The sequence below is a fragment of the Biomphalaria glabrata genome, chromosome 9 (genome assembly GCF_947242115.1).
Source record: "Biomphalaria glabrata chromosome 9, xgBioGlab47.1, whole genome shotgun sequence".
Classification (NCBI taxonomy): domain Eukaryota; kingdom Metazoa; phylum Mollusca; class Gastropoda; family Planorbidae; genus Biomphalaria; species Biomphalaria glabrata.
The window spans coordinates 14878651-14894689 of record NC_074719.1 but is presented as its reverse complement, the minus strand read 5'-3'; the positions used below and the strand labels follow the sequence as shown (position 1 = coordinate 14894689).

At 35.9% G+C, this 16039-nt stretch overlaps 1 protein-coding gene across 5 annotated transcripts in view; it reads right to left on the bottom strand.

Annotated features, from left to right (window-relative positions):
- Nucleotides 1-2690: 2690 nt before the first annotated feature.
- The window catches only part of LOC106071804 (CD209 antigen-like protein E), a 35640-nt gene continuing 22291 nt past the window's right edge, over nt 2691-16039 (bottom strand). For 4 of the 5 annotated variants that reach the window (XM_056041795.1, XM_056041791.1, XM_056041792.1 and 1 more), the window contains one exon: nt 2691-2950. In XM_056041795.1, the coding sequence (XP_055897770.1) occupies nt 2742-2950 (209 nt within the window). In that variant the 3' untranslated portion in view covers nt 2691-2741. Of the gene's footprint in view, nt 2951-14111; nt 14254-16039 lie in introns of all 5 variants that reach the window. The other variant, XM_056041793.1, reaches the window with a different exon arrangement.

Below are 16039 nucleotides of genomic sequence, written 5' to 3'. Positions count from 1 at the left end.
AAATGATTGATGTATAAGACTTGGGTGTTATTTAGGAAATGAAGATTGTTAGTATTATTATTATATCTTAGCACAAACCACCTATAGGTCGACAGGGTATAGATGTGAGCAGAGTGATGACCACTGTCCAAAGTTCACACTTAACGACCAGGCAGCAATACGTTGTGTCAAGTCTTCAACAGTAGCAGGTCTTTGGATGTAGACATAAACATAATTAAGTGGTAAAAATACGTCATAGCAGCAATCTCCAGAGGAAGGACGGTTGGAACTAAGCAGGGTTTAAACAGGAGACCATCAAATCGGCAGTTTCGGTTAGGGTTAGGATAAACAAAATTTTTCAACTAAATTTTTATACTCTACTAGCCTGACAAAGGTTCAAAGGGCCGTGGTCCTGTAAACGGATTTAATTAAACTCTCATCCCATCTGACCCTTGACTTTTGTCGCAGAGGTACTGTAACAGTTCACGTTTCAAAATCCTTTCCCATTTCCCGGCCTGCAGCCAGATTTATTTTTTCGGACCATCCTTTCTTCGTGCTCCCTCCACTGTACATTAAAGATGCCCTTTGACAGTGAGTCAAGTCTTACCCTTGGCTTGAACTAGTACCTAGTTAATGGGTGACCATCGGGCAGAGATGTTAATAAGGAGGATCTCCCTCTTTTCCTGGCGTCTAGAAGAAATCATTCTGTTTGGTCTGGAGTTTCAAGTCCCATTTGCTCAGCTTACTTGGGAGAAGAAATGGAACATACACATTTTATAACAAGACAAACGTCAAAAAAAAAAAACATTTCTAAAAAAAAACAACACTACCTTCTTTATGCAACGTATAGAGCGATTGTTTTTCTCTCAATAACTAATGATTGTTAGATTAAAAAGAAAACAAATGGAATATATTTTATCCCCACTACAAGAGAAGGATTCCTGGCGAATATATATAGAAACTACACTTTATAATATTCCATTGACACGCCTTTAGATGTAGACTTAGAAGTCAATGCGCAAAATTTAGTTGAGCATTCAACTCTTAAACCAATAAAGCCTTACATTCGGAAATTCCCGATCGCGATATTCCTTTGAATAACGCGATAGTCCTTTCAAAACGATGTTTAATCTGGACCTAAATGTAGTTCTCTAGCCAAATTTTAATTTATTTCATTTTTAATTGAAAAATTGTAGCGGCCAAACTAGAGTTTTCTCCGTGTGGCCAACGAGCTAGTAATTTTTTTCTTAGCGATATACATCAACTGTTAAATTTCTAGAAAAATTGTTAGAGCCGTTTTTGAGATCAACGTCCAGGTTCCACCCTCCATCCATGAAGTTCTGAATTGTAAAAAAAATGTTTTGGATGTTCCTTCAAAGTACAAGAAAATTTACTTCCTAGTCCAAGCCCCCCGATGGACGACGGGTTTGAACCGGGCACCATCGATATGTCCGAACGACAGTCCAGCGCTCAAACCGCACGGCCAGGCAGCCATTGAATAGGGGTATTCTAATAACACGTTCTGTAACAGAAATAGTTGTGTACATTTGCACACTAGTGCGATAGTGCGCTATCGTATGTTTTATATAATAAATTAATGCTCTAAATATGTTGTCCCCTAGAAACACTTGCCTCTGTTGTATTGCATACTTACATTACATAATGGCAGAATACAACTTTAAAAAGCTCTCCAAACAGGGGCGTTAATAAATTTAATAATTTTTTTTTCACTTTTTAGCAGCCAATGAAAGACTAAAGATGTCTACTAAGTGTTTTTGAGGACCGCTAACTGTTCATCCTTGGTTATAATTCATCGTTGTGATCAGTTCCTACTGGCAGTCAATCTACCTTTTCATCAGCTTAACTCTTTCTCTCCGTCATTAGTTTCCTCGTTTAGATAGTATTATGCATGCTCTTTTTACACAACTCAAATTAAAGTTTATAAATCCAAAATCAATTTAGCTTTAAGGGGGTAACAACAACTTTGGCATCGTCAATCAAGAGAGAAAGAGTTAATATTGGCCTAGAGTTCCCAGAGTCTACTTAGACTCAACTCTTATGACAATTACAAAGAAGAAGAAAGAAAGAATGGGACGATGGAGGGTTTTGGACCAAGTGGCTTTAAACTCCCCCTGACTATTTTATACGCAGATGGGAAGGGCCAATATTGAAGAGTTAATTGCAAAGAAGAGGAAGGATTCTGGTAATATATAGGAATGTCTTTGTTTTGGAGGGGGGGGGGCATACTGGGCTCTATTGCCTTGTTGGGTACTCGGCAGCCAGTCTAGAAGATGGAAACTCCGAAATAACCACTATCAGTGGTTCACAGCTGTCTCAGACTTCAGTGCCACTGTGAATAACATTCAGTTTAAAGGGCGGTCTGGGCCTGCGCAAGTCAATCATCACTTTAAAAATACTGAGCGCAGGGTGGAGGAAATGTTTTGACAACGTGACATACTGCACACCTCTTTAACCTTTAGACTCGAACTCATGCCTTATATTAATATTTATACAGTTTATATCAGTGACTTTATCATCGTGATTATTTTCATTGTTGGATTTATATTCATTTGTGTGTGAGTGTGCGTGTATATATATATATATAGGCATATATTGATTTTTTAAAACGATTAACATGAATTAACTTTATTTTGATATTGTGTCACTAGTTTATTATAAGAAGAAAGCTGGAACAATACAAATACGTCAGGTCAGAATAGCAAACCTCTAAAAACATATACTCTTAAAGTTTGTTTTATTTTTTAAATATTTGACAAGGTCCTAAATATAAAAAAAATACAACAATATATAGCCTTGGAACAAACAAACGAGGCGAAGGCTGTGAGTAATGCCAGTCTTGTTATGCTGCTAAAATATTTGGCAATGTCATAGCATTCCTGAATCATCCAAAGTTTTTGTTCTGAGATTCTTTCTTGAAGCAGTACGTAGTCCCTTCCCCCATCGTTAGGGTCTGCAAATGTAATACAAAAATACTGAATAAAAATTGACATGAAAACAGAAAAATAATTATATAGGTCTTATATAGGTCATAATTTAAGCAATGAGAGGAGAATTATCTCTACCTTCCCTCCCCTGTATCCTGTGATGTCTATATTATATAATGACAGTTAGCTCGGAGTCATTTTCCCCACACATTCTCATGATTATTTTTTTCCCCGTTTAGATAGCTTTACTTTTGTATCATAAAAATGCAGTTAGAAATCGTTATAGTTGCTATTTTTGATAACGTCACCGATAGCCCACAGCCTAAGGATAAAACATACTTTAAAACTTTTTAATTATGTTCAAAATTAAGGTCGCTATTAAAGAGTGCCTAATTTTTCTGTGCCTAAGTTTCCGCCTAGTCAAAAAGTGTCTAATTATCCGGTGCTTAAATTTCCTGGTGCCTAATTATCCGGGTGCCAACATTTCCGGGTGCTAACATTTCCGGGTGCCTAAATTTCCGGGTGCCTAAATATCCGGGTGCTTAAATATCCGGTGCCTTAATATCCGGTGCTTAAATTTCCGGACCCCATCTAAAATATATTAATTGTAATGAGTATGTATGTATGTATGTATTTTGGTTGGCCTCCTTCAGTCGCAGAACGACTATGGTTCATCTCGCACACTTGTTCATGTGGCTATGGAGCCCTATTACGTATGTATGTATGTATGAGTGTATGAGTGTATTTATGTATACATGTTTTGCATGGAAATCAAGACCATTCAACAAATCTTGATGAAACTTGACATGAACGCACTTAAGATATGCAAAGTAGCCCTACTTAACCGAAGGACCCTAAACATATAATAAAAATGGCCTAACTCTATGGAAGCGAGAGACACGACCAGATGAAAGTAAAAAAGGCATCTTAAAGCAGTAGTGCAATTCAAATTATCATACAAGGTCATAAGCAAAAAACAAATGAAGGCCAATAACTCAACATGTCATTTATTAATTAACTCATGGAACAAAATTTACCTTCAAATATTTTGTTTTTTTTCCGAACAGTTTAGAGCAGCGTGTTCGCTTTGAATAAATAATTTAATTTTTTAGGGGGGGGGGGGTGGGGGAAGAGGGGCGGGATTTTGTTAACGCTCAATTAGCCCTGACGTAAGTACCTAGGTCCTTATTGTTATGACAAGCTAATTAATCTACTTACTCATACATGTGAGAAAAAATGTGGCTTTTATTTGAATATAAAGTATTTTATAAATATTTTACTATTTATTAAAGCAGCACAGATGCAATTTACATATAAACGCCAAATATAAGCTAGTATTCTTTATATATCTTATCTTATCTTATATAATACAGACGTTACTTCAAAAAAGAAGATGATTACGTCCTACGCGTCATGCATTTAGTCATGCATATTAACCAATGACTTAAATTCTGCCAAGTCACTGGTTTTCCTGGCTAGCTCAGGCAACCCATTCCATGCTCTAATAGCACTAGGGAAGAAGGAGTATTTGTACAAATTTGTCCTAGCATATGGGACGAGGAATGTGCCTTTATCTTTGTGTCTTTCAGAGTATTTTATTAGCGGCCCCCGTAAGGGGAAAAAGCCGCTATTAGGTTTGTGCAAAATGTCCGTCTGTCCGTCTGTCCGTCTGTCCGTCTGTCACACTCAGATCTCGAAAACTAGAAGAGATATGAAAAATATTATTTCATCATTAAATCCGGCTTGAAAAGTTTAGGTGCAACGGCTACTTTTGGTTTTCTAAAAGCAAACCGTTTAATTTATAAAATTAATTATGCAAGCGATTTTTTCATAAAAATACACCAATTCTAAAACAATTACGTAAATGTAAGGGAGGCAATGTTACAATATGCTAACAAAGATGGACAATTTTCGTGTATTTTCAGTATCACTAAGTCAAATATATTTTTTAAATGTACAGGAAATGTTTACAACAAATACAAATAATAGTTAAAGACGTTTTTTCTGGTCAACTAGCTGCTAAAATTAAAAGAAAACATTTCTGTTTGTTTATAAAGGCTAATAATGCACTTTGTATGTAAATATCACGCACATTTTTTTTAATGGACTTTTTATGCAGCGATTTTCGTGCAGTAGCGTAACGTCGCAACATGATCAGGTGCTAAACCAATTCCTTAAACTTTTTTTAAAAATCAGATTTTATTTATTTTTTGTTTAGTGCCCCCATCCGAATAAAAGAAGCTTATTTTTGTGCGTTTTGTCTGTTGGTCGGTCTGTCCGTCACGATTAGATTTAAAAAACTAGAACTCTAAAAGCTATTGAAAATCTGATTTACCCTTTAATGTTCCTCCCATAACATCTCAATAGTTTTAAGTATCTAAAATTGATTGTTCCGGATTTTTTTGTGCAAAACTAATCAACGCCAACAAATGTTTGTTTGCTCTTCTAACTTATATTACATTCAATTTCCATGCTTAAACGTTGCAAAAACACAATATCAATAATATGTTGTTCCGTTTTTTATGTAAATAGCATATTAATGCTAAATCATAATCTCCATACTGACTTATATTTCATTAAGTGTAAAAATGTTCCGGATATTGTTTTATAAAACATGAATTATGCCTAATGATTGTTTGAAATCGCATAAGGCTTTTAAAAAAAGTAATTTACTAGAATTGATTACTGAAAATTACTTTTTAGACATTTAATTTTCTTGTAAAACATAACATAGAAGTTTTGTAATCGATAAAGAAAGTTCCGGATTTTGTTTCTTACAAATCGTCGCCAGAAATTTCCGAATTTATTTAAAAATCTACTAACGCCAAATAATTGTTTGAACTCCCTCTTCTAATTAATAAACAAATAATCTTCTCATTTACGAAATAATGTTTTTACGGATTTTTATGAAAAATATTTTAACTCACTACTCTCTTACAGTACATTTAACTTTGTACCTAAAACATTAAAAAATCTAATTATCGTTAATATTATGTTCCGATTTTTAAGGAAAACAGAATCCAAACACCAAAGTAAGGTATGAAAATCTCTCCACGTGGCTGTAGTACATCTAATTTTTATACGAGACCATCCAAAAAATTTAATTAACGGTATTACATTTATCTGAAATTCTCTTTTTCTTTTACTATTTATACAAACATCCGGAACAATCTATTATATAAACTTTTCAATTGTGTTCATACCTAAAAATTATTGCGATGTTTTGAAACGTAAAATAAAGGTTAATCAATTTTTAATAACTTTTAGTTGTTTTTTTTTTATATCAAGATAACGGACAGACCGACTGACAGACAAAACGCAAAAACAATGTGGCTTTGATCCTTTTTAAATAATATCTATTAGAACTCAGTGCACCAATGTCTATGAACTCTCGTTAAATATCTCGTGTAAATAAAGACATTTTTTTTTACGGTACCGGTACTAGCCTATTGTGAGGTAATGGAATTTTTTTTCTTTGACGTCATATGAATGGACTCTTTAAATGTTATGTTAAAAGAACGCACTCGGTGCACCAATGTCTATTAACCCTCGAAAAAATTGCTTGTATTAATGAAAACATATTTTAGTCTAACTAAGCCGTGTGACGTAATTTTTTTTTTCCTTTGACGTCACATGGAATGAATTCTTTAAATGAAATGCTAAAAGAACGCACTCGGTGCACCAATGTCTATGAACACTCGATAAAAGGCTCGTAATGATGAAGGCGATTTTTATTCTAGCTAGGCCGTGTGACGTAGTGTTTTTTTTTCCTTTGACGTCATATGGAATGAATTCTTTAAATGAAATGCTTAAAGAACGCACTCGGTGCACCAAAGTCTATGAACACTCGATAAATGGCTCTTATAGATGAAGGCGATTTTTAGTCTAGCTAGGCCGTGTGACGTAGTGTTTTTTTTTCCCTCTGACGTTATATGGAATTAATTCTTTAAATGAAATGAAAAAAGAACTCGGTATAGTAATGTTTATTAAGCCTCGTTATGTGACTCGCGTTTAAAAAGGAATGATATCTTGATTTAGATCTAATCTAGATTTTTTAAACTAGATCTAGATTTTTATTACAGTATATCTAGATCTGGATTTATATTCTAATTAAAATTATTTTAGAGTCTAGATCTAGAATTTCTAGATCTAGTTTAGACTAATATAGACTAGATTAAGATGTAGAATTTCAATTTCTAAACTTAAAGTGTAAAAAAAAAGTGTAGATTTTCATTTCCAAACGTTTTGATCAATATTGTAATGTTTTAATATACTAAAACTAATCTACTATTTTTTTATTAAATTTAAATTTACGGCAAATGAATCTTTGAAACATTATTACTTTTGACCATCGGATGGCTGCCTGGTCGTGCGGTTTGCGCGCTGGACTGTCGTTCAGATTTATGGATGGCCCAGGGTTCTAACCCTGCCCGCTCCCATCCCCCGTCGTCCTGCGGGAGGTTTGGACTAGGAAGTAATTATCTTCAACTCTGAAGGAACATCCGAAACGTGTAAAACATTTTACATCAAAATTAAATCACCTCTTGAATATTATTTGCGAATATGCAGATCCGACAGGGATCCGACTTCGACGGGGGCCGCCTCTGAGTTTGTGTAACACAAACTCTCTTTGTAATCTTGTTAAATTTTGTTTTTGTATTTGAAGATTATGGTTCAGTGTTTTATGTATGATTGCTACTTTACTTTTGAGCCTTCTGTCCTGAAGGCTTTCTAAATTTAGTGATTTTACTAAAGGTGTTACTCTAGTCAAATGTGAATATTCGTTTGTTATGAATCTCACTGCTCTATTTTGTGTCTGTTCCAGTTTCTTAATGTTTTCTTGAGTTGAGGGGTCCCAAACGGAGGATGCATATTCTATTATTGGCCTAACCAAGGTTAAGTAACATTTTAGTTTTATGTTCTTATTTGATTTATAGAAATTTCTTTTAATAAATCCTAATGCTTTGTTTGATTTTTTTGTAGTTTCATCAATATGTGGATTCCATGATAGTTTTTCATTTATTATAACACCTAGGTATTTTGCGTTTTTAGTCTGTGATACTGGTTTGCCATGAATAAGATAAGTGGAATTAATTTGTTTTAGTTTTTTTGTTACTCTTAACAACTGACATTTTTCTGGGTGGAAAGACATGCTCCAATTTGATTCCCATTTCTGTAATTCATCTAATTCTCTTTGTAAAATATCTGTGTCTTGTGATGTTTTTATTGTTCTATATATTATGCAATCGTCTGCAAATAATCTGACTTTTGTTCCTGAACTAATGCAATTTGGTAAATCATTTATGTAAATTAAAAATAGTAGTGGGCCCAAGACTGTACCTTGAGGTACACCTGAGTTTACTGTTATCGGTGTTGATTTAGAGCCATTTATTATTACAGTTTGTTCTCTCCCTATCAGAAAGTCTTTAATCCACTGATGCAGTGGACCATTAATGCCGAAATATTTTAATTTTTTAAGCAAACTATGGTGGTGAACTTTGTCAAAAGCCTTAGAAAAATCTAGTAAGATAGCATCTATTTGTTCACTATTATCTAAACCTTTTGAAAAATCATCAATTAGTCCTATTAGTTGTGTTTCACATGATCTATATTTCCTAAAGCCATGTTGGTATGGTGTGAGGACATTATGTTTGTCTAAGTGGTTTATGATGTTGCTACATATTATGTGTTCTAGGATTTTACATGTGATGCTGGTAAGTGATACTGGTCTGTAGTTCCCTGGGTCAGATTTTTCTCCTTTTTTAAATAGGGGGGTGACATTAGCTTCTTTCCAGTCCTTTGGTACTCTGCCCTGGTTAAGTGAAGCCTGAAAGAGTATTTTGAACACTGGGGCTAGCTCATTACTTAGTTCCTTGAGTAATCTAGCTGGAATACCATCAGGTCCAGAAGCTTTATTTGGTTTGGTGTTGGCTAATAGTTTTTGAATTCCATTTTCTTGTACTACTATATCTTCTATGTTGTCTACTTGGTTCAAATTCAGTAATATGTCTTTGTCTTATGGGGCTGAGAATGCTGATGCAAAGTATTTGTTTAGAATGTTTGCTTTAGTTTCATTATCATTATGTATTATGTTATGTTCATCTTTTAATGGCGCTACGCCTGTTGTTTCCATTTTCTTAGACTTAATGTATGACCATAGGTTTTTGTTGTTATCTTTAGATATTACATTGTTTATGTATTCACTCTGCAGCTGTCTGCTTACTTTTTGGGTTAAGTGTTTAATTATATAAATTATATAAAATTCTTATACTGTCACCTCCTACCTTCTTCAATATTAACTACAACCATTAGCAATAAATATGGAAGGTTGAGAGGACCCGTACATGATTTAATCATTTTGACTATACAGTGCCCTCCTTCTTTCCGACGAAAAACTGACTTCTGAAATAGAACAGTTATTCATTTTTATCTTGTGGAAAATTTAGATTCCGTTAGAATTGAGATTTCCTCAGCATGTAATGCTGACGGGTCGTGGAGAGATGCTTGAAGAATCATTTTTTCTACGATTGTATTTGCATTTCATATCAGAATATGTATTAACTAAAAACATCGACACATTATTTAAAAAAAAGAATCGAACATTTAATATGTATCCGCCAAACCAAGAATTCGACCCGTTTTGTGATCGTTAAAAAGGTCGAAAATTCGAAGAGCGTTTAACTATAGCCACGATGACGTCTTCTGTTGATCAAAACAGTTCGACTGCAAGAAGTTTCGCTTATTAAGTAGATAATCTGATAAAGACATACTTATGCTAGATGTGCTTGGTTGTCACTCACACTTCTGTTTTGGCCCGTGACTCCACTTTAATTTATTAATTTGACATGCCTTTTTGTCAAGTTTTTGTAAGTAAAGGCGGTCGGTCGTTGTGCTATCCACATGACACCCACTTTAACTAAGGGCCACAGAAACAGATGACCTTTCCCGTGGCTACGCAGCCCCAGCTATGACCTACATATTTTGGCACACCCAGGGCAAGCATAGCCATTGTCCGCCGCTGGTCGATTAAGATTTTCTTTTCTCTCTCTATATATATATATATGTATTCATTCCCTTTTCACACCTTGCAGTCTTTAGAGAAATGATACATGAGTGTGTGTGCATTTATGCATAACCACTCAAAAGCTCTGGATAGCCTAGTGGTATACACATACATATTGTTCATACCGTGTGTATAGTGTGGTCGTTCAATATAATAAACTAGTGGCTTCCAGCTTGTTGATCTTGGTGAGTTCTTCATTTATTGTTTTACTCTGGATCACATTGGTTCATATTCAGAATAGTGGCAACAGTGCGTTTAGAAAACGCAGAGGTAACGCGTAATATAAAAGTTTCCCTTTTCAGACCTAGCAGTCTAAGGGGCAGATGATGTATGTATCTGTAGCCCACGGTTAACGAGGGTGTCGTGTGGCCAGGACAACGACTAACTGCCTTTTATTTTTCTCCAACTTATGTCAGGCACCCGTTAGAGCTGGGTGGAATCAGAGGCGCTCTAGAGATTCCGAAATTAAAAAATCACAGTCTTCACAAGGATTCGAACCTGGGACCCTACGGCTCGGAAGCCAAGCGCTTTATCATTCGGCCACCGCGGAAAGATAAGGATCGATTTTTTATATTTAGCTATCAGTAATATTCATACGTTACTATGCCTGTTAGAATTGTCCTACCTGTTCCAGAGCTGCTCATGATTTAGGCAACATAACTGCGATTCAGCAAAGTCCAGAACTGGCCTAGCTATGAGCTATCTACAAAATTGGGTAGGAATCAGAGTGGCAAAGTATGGTGGTGCATATAGGTCAAAATACAGGTCGATGGATGATGAACCATTATCTTCGATCTTCCTGGTGTCCTCTGCTAACTAGAGTAAGTTCACCCTCTTGGTCTTGGTGTGTTCCGAAAAAGGTTAACGTTTCGGAAATCTTCGACTCTTCCTGGCTGACTCTCACTCTCGCCTGGTGCAGAGCTCTGCTGGTGTGGATTTGGGGAAGCCATTAACTATTGTTGACAATGTTAATACTCTCGTCTGTAGAGATTGCGTCTGTCAGGGCCTAGAGCTAATGTTGAAACTGTTTAGCCGCCGCCCTCGAGATTAATGAAGGCTCAAGCCTTTTAAAAACTACAGACTCTAAACTGGTGGTAACACAAAAAGTCCCCAGCCTGTTTACCCTTCCGTGAATTAGTCCCTGCCCATACGAGTTAAATAATGATAGCTTGGTTTGAAGTACTTTAGTACTCTTCAGACAAACTAGACCAGATATAACTGAATGGTTGATCTTGGTTTCAAATAGAGTCACAAAGATAGATCAGTCCAAAGTTAAAAGTTACGTTGTTATACTTTTGTTTCCGTTACTGAGACGAGGCAATACAATTATTTTTGTTCTTGTCAAATTACTCCAATAGCTATTAGAACACATATTTAGAACTTGCGGAACCCTTGAGCTCTGCGGAACACAGTTTGAGAAACACTGCACAATAGATGAGGTCACGATGATCGCAAACAAATGGTTGATGTCCTTAGAGGACCCCAAAATTAAAAGGCTGACAGCAGTTATGACAGCTAATAATCACCAAATAAGGTTTCAAATGGATAGTGGAGCTGATGTCAATACCATACAGGAGAGATACGTCAATAGGAATCGAATAGAAAAGTCAACACATCGAGGAGTCCGTGCCAACCCCACTAGCCTCTATTTTCCGTACTTTCGAAATTTGTCTGGTACATTGATCTAATTTTCCAAATTTTTTCTGATAATTGGCTAATGTATGGATCTTCAAGACACGCATTTCCTTTTTTCTTTCTGATAATTGGCTAATGTATTGATATCTTAGACGTGCTTTTCCTATTTCTTTCTGATAACTGGCTAATGTATTGATATCTTAGACGTGCTTTTTCTATTTCTTTCTGATAACTGGCTAATGTATTGATATCTTAGACGTGCTTTTCCTATTTCTTTCTGATATCTGGCTAATGTATTGATCTCCTAGACGTGCTTTTCCTATTTCTTTCTGATATCTGGCTAATGTATTGATCTTCAAGATATGCTTTTCCTATTTCTTTCTGATATCTGGCTAATGTATTGATCTCCTAGACGTGCTTTTCCTATTTCTTTCTGATATCTGGCTAATGTATTGATCTCCTAGACGTGCTTTTCCTATTTCTTTCTGATATCTGGCTAATGTATTGATCTTCAAGACATGCTTTTCCTATTTCTTTCTGATATCTGGCTAATGTATTGATCTCCTAGACGTGCTTTTCCTATTTCTTTCTGATATCTGGCTAATGTATTGATCTTCAAGACATGCTTTTCCTATTTCTTTCTGATATCTGGCTAATGTATTGATATCTTAGACGTGCTTTTCCTATTTCTTTCTGATATCTGGCTAATGAATTGATCTCCTAGACGTGCTTTTCCTATTTCTTTCTGATATCTGGCTAATGTATTGATCTCCTAGACGTGCTTTTCCTATTTCTTTCTGATATCTGGCTAATGTATTGATCTCCTAGACGTGCTTTTCCTATTTCTTTCTGATATCTGGCTAATGTATTGATCTCCTAGACGTGCTTTTCCTTCTTTCTTTCTGATAACTGGCTAATGTATTGATCTTCAAGACATGCTTTTCATCATTTGTCCTGATAACTCGGCAACGCATCATAAGACCAAAGCTCCTTTGTTTCCTGGTATTGTCGTCTATAATTTACTTGTGTTAAGGATGAAACATTGTCGACCTTGTCAACATGAAATAATGTAGGATATTTTTCTGTGGTTTGTCGATTTTTTGTTACTTCCCATTGGCAAATAGGGAACAGAGCTACACATTATGATAATATAGCTACACATTATGTGAACAGAGCTACACATAAAGTAAACAGAGCTACACATAATATAAACAGAGTGTCACGTATCAATTTAAATAAACCAAAGTGTAGTTTAAAATTCCCCATGACGTAATCTGACATGAGTCTATCAATAGCGTTACATCTTACAGGAAATAATTTGATTGGTTAAAGGCAAGCGTCTAAGAAGAGGCTAAGGAAAACGCGCGATCTAGAATGTTCAGTCGTAGAGAAATTTTCATAGAGATAAAACGCATTTTAGTTTTGAGTTATAACTTGCAGTGACAAGTCTTGTATTTTATTGGATCTAGTATTATTCTAAATATGTTTTATTATTGAGCTTTGAAAGAAGGTATTTATTTAATGCAGTTTATTTTGTATATTCTGTATATACAGTTGTTGAATTAAAGTTCTGTATTTGAATTGGATCTTCGTTTATTGAATCTCGATAGCATTTAGATCTAGAGATATACATTTACTAATATCCCGGCACGTCGCAGTGATTCTTGTAACATCTGACATTTCAAGAATATTCAACAAGAGCACCTGTAACATATTCTAGCACTTCCAACAACGAGAGTACTGTGACACAGAGATACAATATAAACGATAACGTGCGGTCATCTTTTGAGTTGTGCTATTAACTGATCATATAGGTATGTGCAAAATGTTTTGCAGCAAAAATTTCGGAGTCGAAACGGCGGCCCCAAAACGAGGAAAGTACCAAAACGTCAGGACAAAGAGAAGCGCGCAAAAACGACTTTTTAGTCCTGCTTCAGATAAGATAATCACATTCAGATAAAAAGAAAGAAATAAGCAAAATACAAAAATACTGTTTTTTTTTTTAAATAACTATATATACTTAAATTCTCAATAATGTGGCAGTAATTTACCTTATTCCATATCAAACAAAATAATTAATTACCAATAATTAATATACTATGTTGATTTGTTTAATTGATTCAAGATTTCTTAGGTACAATAAATAATTGTTGAAAGTTTCAACTTGATCCGAGAATGGGTGTGGTAGAAATAACGTCTACACTTGATTGGATCTAACGGGACAACTTCCCTACATATTTAGCAATATCTGTGAATACTGAAGGATTAATTTTCCTTTTATTATCAAACAAAATAATTAATAACCAAAATTGACTAATTGGTACCTTTTTTTTACATTGATTCATGTATTGCCTACGCCAATGAATAATTGTGCCAAGTTTCAACTTGATCTAAGAATGAGTGTGGGAGAAATAACATGTTCAAACCTTTTACCAGACAGACAGACAGACAATAGAGTGAGTTAAATAAGCTTTGTTAATTATCATTACGGAATCTCGCAGACAGAGTAGGCAAACACAGAACAGTTTTGCATATATATTCCTCGCCCAATGCACAGGTCGTAACAATAAATGAATTGACCGCAGTCGCAAACGTCTGGTGTTGCTCCTGGAACTGGTGGGATTCCTGTTCCTAAAAAAAAAGTGCAAACAAAAGTACTTTTTTAGAAAAAAGGTGATACCATCTCCAGGGCCGCCACTAACTATTGTGCAATGTCTGCATTGCAAGCAGGCGGACAAACCTTTAGGACGACCATAATGTTATTCAAAGATTTCCTTTTTTCTTTTTTAAATTGAGTTATATAAAAATAAATAACTATGGCGAATGGTCTCGATAATAAACTAAAGAATTTGACTTTAGACTATTCTGTTAATAGACATATACATTACATCGAATCAGAATGATCAGTAAATCTTTTCTGCAAGATTTTCCTTATCAGCAATGTAAAAGATTTAAATTATTTAATAAACCTAAAACCATTTTAACATGAATATAATCATGGTAGCAAGCGAGCGAGCACATCTAGCAGACACCGATACAGAATGGACACGATGGATCTAGCAGACACCGATACAGAATGGACACGATGGATCTAGCAGACACCGATACAGAATGGACACGATGGATCTAGCAGACACCGATACAGAATGGACACGATGGATCTAGCAGACACCGATACAGAATGGACACGATGAATCTAGCAGACACCGATACAGAATGTACACGATGGATCTAGCAGACACCGATACAGAATGGACACGATGGATCTAGCAGACACCGATACAGAATGGACACGATGGATCTAGCAGACACCGATACAGAATTTACACGATGGATCTAGCAGACACCGATACAGAATGGACACGATGAATCTAGCAGACACCGATACAGAATGGGCACGATGGATCTAGCAGACACCGATACAGAATGTACACGATGGATCTAGCAGACACCGATACAGAATGTACACGATGGATCTAGCAGACACCGATACAGAATGGACACGATGGATCTAGCAGACACCGATACAGAATGTACACGATGGATCTAGCAGACACCGATACAGAATGGACACGATGGATCTAGCAGACACCGATACAGAATGTACACAATGGATCTAGCAGGCACCGATACAGAATTTACACGATGGATCTAGCAGACACCGATACAGAATTTACACGATGGAAAGCATCTAGAAGTCTAGGATAAGAAAAAGGAAACATGTTTGATTTCCAGCTTTATAATGAAGGAAAATAATGCCAGATTTGTCTTTCAGAGAGCACATCGCTTACAGTGGAATTAGGGCAGTTGGTTATCTGGCAATGATATCACAAAGAATCTGCCTAAAGCCAGCTAAAGCTATTGGTAGCCTTCAAATGAGGCATCTAAGGTGCCTCGAACACTTCCATCAAAGGTGCCTTTGCTCCATTCTGTTTTCACCCAGGCACTGTTAAATACAGAATCTATAAGGCCATAGTCAGAAGCCCCCGAAATATTATATACTCTTTCCTTTCTAGAAACAAACATCATGAGCGGCACTTTTGTTTTCGTAAGCAGGTGCCACAACCCTAGTAAACGGATTTCGCGGGCCAAGTTTGGGTAGGGATACGGATAATAATTTCTTCTTCTTCTTCTTCATCGTTCTCATTGTTATGTTGGAGTGTTCATATGACTAGACCAATACATGAGATGAACTGCGCAGTGGTTTCCAAATCAGGGAGCTCTCCATATAGTTTTCTTTCTATTGGGGTGATTTGGGGCCAATGTCTTATACGGGCCTCTTGGTAGAGAGAGCAGTTTTGGAGGACGTGGTCGGCATTTTCTGGTGATACTCCACATGGGCAGATTTCACTGGTTCCAATTTTGAGCTTCCGGAACATGTGTTGTCGCATTCTGTTGTGTCCGGTCCTGAGTCGAA